The sequence below is a fragment of the Trematomus bernacchii genome, unplaced genomic scaffold (assembly GCF_902827165.1).
Source record: "Trematomus bernacchii unplaced genomic scaffold, fTreBer1.1, whole genome shotgun sequence".
NCBI lineage: Eukaryota > Metazoa > Chordata > Actinopteri > Perciformes > Nototheniidae > Trematomus > Trematomus bernacchii.
Window position 1 is genome coordinate 13,769,508 of NW_022987973.1, and position 10,223 is coordinate 13,779,730.

General features: G+C 41.8%; 2 protein-coding genes across 3 annotated transcripts; both read right to left on the reverse strand.

Moving 5' to 3' along the window:
* Positions 1 to 708: 708 nt before the first annotated feature.
* Positions 709 to 2,245, reverse strand: pou4f1 (POU class 4 homeobox 1). Of its 2 annotated transcripts, XM_034116922.1 has the most exons (3): positions 2,123 to 2,245; positions 1,425 to 1,704; positions 709 to 1,367 (listed from the first exon to the last, which is right to left on the reverse strand). In XM_034116922.1, the coding sequence occupies exons 1-3, from the start codon at positions 2,243 to 2,245 to the stop codon at positions 709 to 711; spliced, it is 1,062 nt and encodes a 353-aa protein (XP_033972813.1). The 2 variants fall into 2 exon arrangements, with proteins under 2 accessions (XP_033972813.1, XP_033972812.1); XM_034116921.1 differs by having other exon boundaries at positions 709 to 1,704.
* A 1,291-nt stretch (positions 2,246 to 3,536) lies between these two features.
* Positions 3,537 to 9,204, reverse strand: obi1 (ORC ubiquitin ligase 1). The gene is made up of 6 exons (XM_034117063.1): positions 9,041 to 9,204; positions 8,653 to 8,788; positions 7,365 to 7,456; positions 6,919 to 7,140; positions 5,728 to 5,816; positions 3,537 to 5,387 (listed from the first exon to the last, which is right to left on the reverse strand). Exons 1-6 carry the CDS (start codon positions 9,110 to 9,112, stop codon positions 4,043 to 4,045), a joined length of 1,956 nt encoding a protein of 651 aa, XP_033972954.1. The 5' UTR covers positions 9,113 to 9,204; the 3' UTR covers positions 3,537 to 4,042.
* Between the last annotated feature and the right edge of the window lie 1,019 nt (positions 9,205 to 10,223).

Here is a 10,223-nt window from a genome sequence, read left to right on the forward strand (position 1 = left end):
GTGGTGTCAATAAACCCTATAATGTATTTCCACAGGAGCTGTAAGTGACAACGTGATGTCTGTATATACAAAACCATTTCCGATCTATAAACCTAAAGGGTCTTTTGTGCAAATTCAAAATAAATATATCTCTGGATGTGACAGCCTATAGAGGCTAAATTACTGCCCATGAATTAAGATTTCATGCAGGCCTAAACATTTGTTTCGTTCGCCATAGAAAGTTTGCAACTAAATTTGAGTTTATAGCAGCCTCCAAATGAGAATAAATTAACACATGAATAAATTAACAGATTCATGAATTATTCTATAACAACAACGACAAAAATCAAACCAAAACACAGTTCAACAATCAATGAGGTAATTCGTAAATGGCTATACTTCAAATAATAGGCCTATACGGAGAAAATAACTCGCTATGTATCAAGCAAATTACCTTTTTCCACATGTTTTAAAAGGCAATGTTGACGTCGCTAAACCTTCTCCTCGAAACAACTGAGAGAAACTTGTGTAATCTGTTATTTGCATACTTCACATTCACCAATAACGTGAAAATAAAAAAGATATATGAAGCCTCGTAAAATGGGTATCTAAAGCCCATTGTGCACCAACGTGTAAAATCGCTGGACACAAAAGACTGAAAATGGTGTCTTTAGTGTCCCTTGGTCCCCAAATTCAGTCACACAACTTTTTTTTCTTTTTCTTTGCCCATCAGTGAGAAGCGGAAAATTTCAACCTCTTCTGCTTCTGTCTTTGGTTACAAAACCACACTCGCACCACATTTTTTTTCAGGTCCAACTTTTCTGCTATAGCTGCTATTTTCTCGGACGACGGTCGAGGCTGTACGGCGAAGTAAGCCTCCAAAGACCGCTTTTCCGGGGCCGCTATCGAGGTCCTCTTGCGTTTCTTTTCCCCTCCGCTGAAAATGTCAGGTTTGTTCATTTTCTCCCTCTGGGCCCCCTCGGCCTCCTCGAGCCAGGCCTGGAGGATAGGTTTGAGAGCAATCATGTTGTTGTGGGACAGAGTTAACGACTCAAATCGACAAATTGTACTTTGGCTCAGTGATCCCACGCCGGGGATTTTGAGATTAGCCAGAGCGCCTCCCACGTCCGCCTGGGTCACCCCCAGTTTGATCCTGCGCTGCTTGAAGCGCTCCGCAAAAGCCTCCAGCTCCCTTGGGTCTGTGTCCGAATCATTGATGCAGGGCAGTCCGGCGTTAGTGAGTCCTGGGCCGCCTTGACCCCCTCCGTGACAGCCCGGTAAGAGCCCGTGGTGGGTGAGAGGCGAGTTCATGCTCATAGCCTGGTGGGAGAGGTGGCTCAAGCCGTGCATGTGAGAGTGCGGATGGGCAGAGGAGGTGGAGATGAGTCCTCCGCCACCACCTCCGCCGCCTCCGCCTCCGCCTCCGCCGCCTCCACCGCCGGAACCGTCGTGCGCCCCGGACATCAGGGAGAGGGACGGCGAGGAGATGTGGTCCATGATGTCCTGCTCCAAGTTCGGATGGTGGTGGTGATGATGGTGGTGGTGATGGTGGGCCAGTGGCACCGTGGAATTAGAAGGGCATGGCACCGTTGCCATCGTGTGGTAGGTGGCGTCGGGCTTGAACGGGTGCTGCTTGCCCTGGGACACGGCGATATCCACGGCCGCCAAAGCCTCTGCCCGGGCCAGCAGGGTCTCATCCAGGCTCGCGAAGATGTTATTCTGCAGCTGCAAAGGAGGAAATTAGGATCAAAAGGAGAATAAAGGGGTTTTAAATTGGTCGGGTAAAATAAAAAGACATGGAGAAAAAAAAAAAGGGAACACGTCAGATAAAAGAAAAACATTTCAAAATGGATCTGTCAATCGGGACTTTTGGCGACACATAACACAACCGGAGTATTCCCTTTGAAGCGGAAAGTCATACACATTAATACAAAAACAGTAAAGCCGACTTTGCGTGAGCATGCTTTCAAAAAGAAGAACCTTCGAGTGATAGCCGCGGAGAACATGAAAAAACATTAAGTGCGCGTCTTGGCAGAATGTGCCTTGGAGCGCCTCTTGTTATTACGCACAAACAGCAATCAGCGTTGCATGCACTTTAGTCAAGGAAAAGGACAAAGTCGAAGTTATTTGGGATATTATTTACCTGTGGAGTGTGTAGACAGGCTCTCCTTATAGCTTCCGAGCTGGAATGCAAAGTGGTATACTTGTGCTCGGGTAAAGAGGGATGCATGGCGAAGTGCGGCTGTTTGCTGTTCATGGACATCATCTTGGCGAGCTTCTCCAATTAAAGTGCACGGGAAGAAGGGGGAAAAGCTGCTACAAAAGCAGGAAAATAGTCATAGATACACAGTGGTCCTTTGCCTATCCAGTAATGATGCAGTATAGTTCGCTGTGTAGTGCGCCGAGTGCAGCCTTGAGCCCGGAGATCACAGAGATGCCTGCAGTCTCTCAGACGCACTTATCTGTCTACTGTTTCCCACTGCTGGGGATGAGAGAGGCTCTTACACCTGAGCGCCTCAGATCTCGTCAAGCCCGTGCTCGGCTGCTCTCGCGAGACATAAACTGGCAGAGCAGTGAACAGGCTGACAGATAAAAACTGCTCACAGGGCAGGCTGTAACATCTGGAGACTAGACGCGTGCGTTTTTAAAGGGCTCACTCCAATCCATCCAGACACCTTTTTCTTTACTTAGAGGCCGGGAACCATTGGCATAACGCTGTGGATTTAAATTGCCATGCAATTTACATTGGTCTTTATCTCTCTGGGTTGGAAATGTTGTTTTACTATAAAACTTTTTTTTTAAAAATGCAATAAAATCTACATCAGTGCATATCGTGGAACAAATATTATTACTTTGTACTAACTTTATTTTCACAATTTATTTTCAGTTTTTTCACACCAATTCCTGATGTGTAAATGTGTAGGAGACACGCTTTGTCAGCATGCTCTGTTCTCAGCCCACTGTCATCTTAACCCTTGGTAGTAATGAGACCGCCGTCCTATCATTAAAGCCCATCATCGCCAGATGAGCACTAAACAAATTGATTTAATACACCAGCGTAACCTTGTACACAGTCTTTACCTTAATTAATTAATCCCAATGAATTAACACTTCATTTATTCAAACCACAACGGTTACCCAATTAAAATTTCATGCAGCGATTAGAGGTATGTGAAATATACATGATATCGTTACATTTGCATAATAAATAAGTCGCTTTCTGCTAGAATGGAATGACTGTGCGTGTGAGGTCTCTAATGTGTGTCGTTATAGTCTACAACACACTTTAATCGGCATGAACAGGCTATTCGTTTTTCACTTGTATTAGCAGATTCATAATTGTTACCATTCAATGGAATGCATATCATCAAAAACACTAACACCAAAGATACAATTATGAAAAAGTCCACTAAATATGAATCCCAAATGCCACCAGATATCACAATAATAAAACTTATCTCAAAATACAAGCCAATATAGCCTATGTAAATCATCAAGACTGAGTAGACCTGAATCATGTGATCAAGGCACTGCAGGAAAGAAAAATGCACACAATGTTTCTCCTTGCATTACTTATTTATTTCCACACACACTCTTACATTGCAATATTTATTTCAAAATATCAGTTTTTCATAATAGTCACGTTCATCAGTCTTCAGTATTGCATGTAAAACATGAGTACCATGTTTACTAAATAGCTTAAACTGACAAACACCGGTAGGCTGAAAGTGTTTGAAAATTGTTTTGGCCCCAAAACGGGTGCACTACAGTATAACAAATAACAGCACAGAGGTGTTTGTCAGATTAAAACACAGACAGATTCTCAGACTGTACAGGTTGACCTGTCACTGAGACCTAAAAAGTAGACTACAAGATAAACTATCTGACAAATCTGAATTATTTTTGTTCTAAATCCTACAAATAGCAACAGACAAAATGACCAAATCTTACACGAGAGGATCATATTCAGGAATTTATTCTGCAGCACCACAGTGGAGTTATTTCTTCCAGCTGTGTGTGGATGTGAAGCCAAACACACACTCACAGGTTCTGGTTTTACCCTTTACATGAGCTTAGAAAGTTTTGTGGGACTACTTGAGTTAAAGGGACTGTGAGACTTCCTCTTGGTTGGCTGGCTGATAAGCAGTGCGTGTCTGTTTGTTGTGTTCACAGGCTTACTCATGGAGGAGGAGGAGGAGGAGGAGGTGGGGTTAAGATGGTCATGGTCTTGGCTTGCTGAACTGAGAGAGCCAGAGGGACCGGCCTTACCGTCTTCCAGCGAATCAAACAGCAAATCAAAGGACAGCTCGTCAGTCTGGGAGGACCCTCCGTGCCCCGTACTGTCAGGGACGTTGGCATCGCTCTCCCTACAGGAATCCAGTGCAGCAAAGCTCTCCTCTGCGATGCCTTTTAGATCCTCTTTGTCATTCAAGGTCCCTCCCATGTTATGTGGTGGGGAGCTCTTCTGGTCACACTGTGCCGCAGGTTTTCCACCATGGCTTGAGGAGACATCAGAGCAGGGTTGTGGTTCTGGGACGAGGGTGTTGTCCAAGTCTCCGGGAGTGGAGGAAGCCAATGAGAGCTGTGATCCTCGGCTGCTGGAGCTCTCTCCATCCAACATCATGCAGTCCAACTCTGAGATTTTGTCCAGGTAAGCTGCATCCATGGAGGAGTCACTGAACGTCTCAAGACCCTTGGGCTCGTCCGTCACCAGTGTACTGGAAGTGGCTCCTAAAGCTGAGCTCTCTAAACTTGGAGATGACCCGTCTTCAGGTTTAGATCCCTGCCAGGCGCCCCAGAAGACAGACTTGGAGGGTTCAACGTCAGTGCTTGTGGGTAATTTATCGAGGCTGCTGAATTGGTTCTCCATGGTGCTGCCACTCTTGCCAGGACTTGGCAGTTCTTCAAAATCCAGCCTCCTCAGATGAGACGCAGGTTTGAATGCCACTTTCTTTTCACGGACACCAGGGCTTCTCAGAGTCAGGGAGCGGAAGGCCGAGGACGGAGTGGCGGGCAAAGGTTCAGAGGAGGTGCTTTTCGAGTCCACGTTGTTTTTCTGGTCTCTTGTCAGACTCTTTTTAAGCTCTTTGTAATCGGCAGATGGCATGAACATTGAAGTGTGATTTCTAACAAATGTTCCACCTTCTGCCAATGGATTGCTGCAGATGGACTCTCTCTCATTGTCACTCAAGCTCCTCATCATCATGTTGATTTTGTGTTGCTGTGTCAGCGGGTCCGCCTCAGCCGTACTGTTCCCTTCAAGACGTCTCTCCTCAGATATTTTGAGCCGAGACTCCAGGTTTTTGATGTACAGGTCGCCGTGCTCCAGAGCCATCGTCAGGTGGTCCACATCCCGATCATTCTGCTGGATTGTAGCTTCCAGTGCTGCTACTGTACTACGACCAAACCTGGGGACAGATTACTTTGTGTCGTTAAATTGTTCAAGCATTATAATGACAAAAAAGCCAAAAAACATTTAGCTGTGCTTCACAGAGCAATTGAAACTTAGCAACATAGTTCATTTGTAAAGAAAGGAAAACCAAAATGTAAATAAAAATGGTCTTTGTCTTTTGGAACGTCATTATGGAAAGTGCTCTGATTTATTTTAATTTGATAGAGGGACACAATCAAAATCCTACATGTATTACCGATTTAGCCTGGAGAAACTGAACTTAAATTGATTCAATTAACCATTATAATGAAAAGTCAAAAGCATGCATGTATCATGAAAACCAAAAAGATGCTTACTTCTGAGGAGATCTGCTCACGACCTCTGCTTTCAATCTCATGTTCTCTTGTACAAGGTCGACGTTTTGAAACCGCAACGCCCTATTTGCCTGAGGATAGTAAAGTAACACATTTGCACTATGTTAAAAAGGATTCCACAACAAACAATGATTTATACTAAATACAGTAGCATCAAGTAGGCTCATATTCTTTCTGTTTTTATATTAAAATATGTTAATGTCTATAATATTAATAATGTGTCTATATTTTGTGCATATAACATGATGTAGCAGAATGACAACCACATGTTAGAGGGTTCATCTATCAGGATTAATATATATGGGTATCAATTAGGGTTGCAAAATTCCGGGAATTTTCAAAGATGGAAACTTTCCACTGGAATAAACGGGAATTCATGGGAATAAACTGGGAATTTTCTAAATTGAAGGTTGGCTCTTCATAGGGAACTTAAATATAGTTGGGGAAAGTATATTTTAGCATAATCTTGACTAAAACAAACAGATGCCATTCAAGTACACTTGAATATCCATGCCATAGCACACTGCTTACTGCATGGCTATCGAGACCACACAAAGGTTCGCAACAGGCTCACAAATGTGAGAGTGGAAAAACTGGTTGGCATTCGGGCAAACCTAAGGCTCTTTGAGCCTGACACAGAGCCATCCTCAACAAGGCTGGACAGTGACACTGAAGACTCAGAGTTGGATGTTGATGAGGCCCAGGAAGAGCCCATTGACTGAAAGGGTTTAGCAAAAATGCAGAGGATCGCTTGAAGGAAGATGTGCATGTTTAATGGGACTTTTTGGAGGGAGAGGGCTCTTTTCATTTAACATTTTGAATGGGACTTTGTGGGGATGTTTGGATGGGGGGTGCATTTTTGTTCATTTTTTAATGAGTGGGGTTGGGGGGGATGAGTAACATTTAACTCAACATTCCTGTTTTCGTTCTTCAATGAAACAAATAATTGTTCAATAAAATAATTAAAACTTGTTCTGTTCTACTTAAAAAAAAAAAGATTAAAAAAATGTATCTGTTGAAATGTCATGTTTTTTTGTTTAATTTTGCATCGAATATTTCCAAAATTCCCCAGCTTAACTTTCCATGGAAACTTTCTGGAAATTTACCGGAAACTTTCCACCCCTTTGCAACCCTAGTATCAATAGAACATATCGATTATTATAGTTCACATACCTCCTTTAGCTTATCCATGTCCTGCTTTACTTCATCACAAACATTGGTGGCAGCTTGCAGCTTGTTGGTCCATTCTTCCAGGACATAGGGCTCAACTTTTTTGTCATCCATTTGCACCGTTTTAATGCTGCAGGGATCCAAAGCAGTCTTCAGTTGTGACTCCAGATTTTGATTTTTTGTCTTCAACTCCTTGTTTTCTATGTAGAGCCCTTCCATTTCCTCCTGATAGAAAATAGAATTGTGTAACAAAAACAGTTCAAAAAGAATCACTGTGGGTCTTTTGTTGTAACTTGAAACAATATTTTATAGAAACTGCTAATTTGTACCAAATGATTAGTAAATGAGCAAATATGCATCAGTGGGTGGTGGCTGCGGTGGTGATAAACCCCTTGATAAATCTGTTAAAGGGCATTGATGTGAAAATACACAGCATTATAATCACATACCTCATACTCCCGCAAAAGCAGTTCTCCTCTGGTTTTTCTCAGACATTTTCTCAAGGAAGGATTGTCATTGTGTTCACTCTCATTAGTGCCTCCTATGACAGAATCACATGAGTACAGACAAAAAGCATATTAAAGACGTGTTACCAATTCTGTCAGCTTTGATGAAAGTGCAATATGTATCAGTTGTATTGGTATAGAGCTGCCTCCATTACTGTTGCCTTCCCTTAACTCACATTATTTTGCATTTTGGGAAGTATGATTGTTGGCCGTCTAACCCTGAGTTTGATGACAATATTAATATCAACTGAGCTTCTGTTCAGCTCAGACATTGGCCAGGACAGGATTAGACTACCTTAGCACAAAAACTAGAAGCAGATAAAAACAGCTAAAAATGTGCGATTCAGTAGCTCCATTTTGAATCGTGTTGGCCAGCAAGTTACAAATGCATCTAAGAGTCACTTGTGTTTTAAAAAACAATTACAATAAAATCAATGCATGCAAGAACATGCAAGTCAACTTAATGTAGCTAAGCAAAAAAGAAATATAGTAGTCAGTACCAAGATGAGTGAAATTCCACATTGTCTGTCACATTTTCAAACTGTTGCTATTGACTTGGTACCCCTATATCCGTTCTCTTTAATCAATCAATCAATGTTTATTTATATAGCCCAATATCACAAATGTTACATTTGTCTCAGTGGACTTCACAGTTTGTACACAATATCAATACGACAATATAACACCCTCTGTCCTTGGACCCTCACATCTTAATTAAAAGGAAAAACTTCCAAAGAAACCCCACAGTTAATGGGGAAAATGGAAGAAACCTCAGGGAGAGCAACAGAGGAGGGATCCCTCTCCCAGGACGTGAAATAGATGCCTTGTGTAAATTGAAAAGATAAAACATATACAACATAGGTAGTCCAAATGCTTGGAAGTGCATGTTGACATCCCTATTTCCAAACAACAATTTGGAAAATGGTATGTGGTTCATAGACTAAATTAATCTGAAGTTTGCTAGACTGCAATGATACTGTCCACAGTTTTCCTATGAAATTATGTTGCTAAACCACTGTCAAATGGGTAAATAACAAAAAGTAAAATGTCACTAATAATCCAATAACGGAGTATTTGTTGAAGTATTGACTGGGCTATTGATAACTCAAACATTAACAACGACATGTCTTGTGATGTCACGGTGACTCAGCTGTGAAATGCTACAGGCACATTACCTCTCATATCCTGCTTGTAGTCCTAGCTTTTGTCCTGTTTGTATGGAGCTACTCACCGATGATTTCTCTGCATGGGTTCTCAGCTGTGATGGGGACTCTGCAGCTGGGACACTGGCTAGCTTTCTTTAACCACATTTCCATGCAGGAGGAACAGAACACGTGGTGGTTGGCACAAATGACCGGCTGCTTGACCTGAAACACGAGCAGAATACGAGCCAAGTTTGGCAATAAGGGTACATGGTACAACGCTATGAAACAGTTCGAGCTAATCCTGTTAACATTGGCTTTTGTTAGCTGCACGAAGGTCTAGCGTTAGTTACGTTAAACCTCTGACTTAACGTAACCACGATACGGTTACTAAGGCTGAAGTGAATTCCGTGTAAACACAACATCTTTGTTTACGGCTAACGGACGTAAACCGTCTGAAAGCGGGACGGTAGTTACCTTTCCGAGGCATATTTGGCAGGAAATCGGCAGAGTCAGAGAAAGGATCGATGTCTGAAAGTTAACAGCCATGATTTCATAAAGAATACCCCCTGCACAAACAACAAACTCCCCCCGGGAAAATACAAGTGTCCGCCGGTCCCTCCAGTACTCGCTTCACAGCGCGCGAGGCGTAGAACTACGGAAAGCCAAAAGGGCTAAAAGGCGGCAAATTTCGCAAACGTTTAAACCTATAGCTAATAGTTAGCATAATTAATGCTATTGATTGATTGTTTGCCAAGTCAAACTGCTTAGCTCATCGGGAAAACGTTCGAAGAAGCAGTAAGATATCCTACCAACACATGTGCAGTCAAAATACGGTCATGCTCCATAATGCTAGACTGTAAGCTGTTATGGCTAATGTTTTAGCATAAAAAAAGCCTGTTTTAACATTAACAGAAGGCAACAGCATTTGGAACCGTGTGTGTAGCCACCTGCTGCATGTAAGTCAAATGTTTATTTTAGTTGTGTTTTGGTACCCCTCTATTTCTTACCTGTCTTTATCTTGTAAAATATTAGTTGGTAACTTTGTTTTGCTGATTAGCAATAGATAATTAATCTGCTTTCCCAAGGTATTTTAATTGTTGTGTAAGACAACTCGATGCAATGTTTACAGGAAATATTCTTCTAAAAATGAATCCAAATCACACATTTTACACAAATCTCTTGCACTTACTGGGTTCATTTGCTTAAATGTACAGTTTATTAATTGTTCTGTACTTCCACTATGCATTGAACATAATATGAAATATCCGTATAAAAATATGTCACTGTCGAGGATCATGGAGAAAAGGAGTTCTTCTCCCACAAAAGGTTGGCTAATGAACTGACTCCCATTAACTACTTGGCCTTTATGTAGTAATTTAAAGTAAGTCTAGTCTTAATTTAAAAGTGATGGTTGAAGAAAAAATCTGTTGGTTATTATAAAGGTTGTGCACATAGCCTACAGCTATGGATAAAAGTAAGAGACTACTCCAAATGTTTCTTAAATCTCAATCTCTACATGTATGGCAGCCATTACATTCCAGTGTCTGGTGAATTCCAACAAAGATAAATGTTGTCAGTATAGAAAAAAATCCCAAGAAAATCATTTTACCCAAACACATACTATAAATAGTAGAACCAGAGAAACTGATAATTTTGC

What these genes read in the sequence shown, in the direction of transcription:
- pou4f1 (XM_034116921.1), bottom strand. Translation starts at nt 2,245, where the DNA reads ATGATGTCCATGAACAGCAAACAGCCGCACTTCGCCATGCATCCCTCT. An exon ending in CCTGTCTACACACTCCACAG is followed by an intron (nt 1,705 to 2,122) that starts GTAAATAATATC and finishes CCTCCTTTGCAG; the next exon opens with CTGCAGAATAACATCTTCGC.
- obi1 (XM_034117063.1), bottom strand. Translation starts at nt 9,112, where the DNA reads ATGGCTGTTAACTTTCAGACATCGATCCTTTCTCTGACTCTGCCGATT. An exon ending in CCCATGCAGAGAAATCATCG is followed by an intron (nt 7,457 to 8,652) that starts GTGAGTAGCTCC and finishes ATTCTGTCATAG; the next exon opens with GAGGCACTAATGAGAGTGAA. An exon ending in ACATGGATAAGCTAAAGGAG is followed by an intron (nt 5,817 to 6,918) that starts GTATGTGAACTA and finishes TACTATCCTCAG; the next exon opens with GCAAATAGGGCGTTGCGGTT.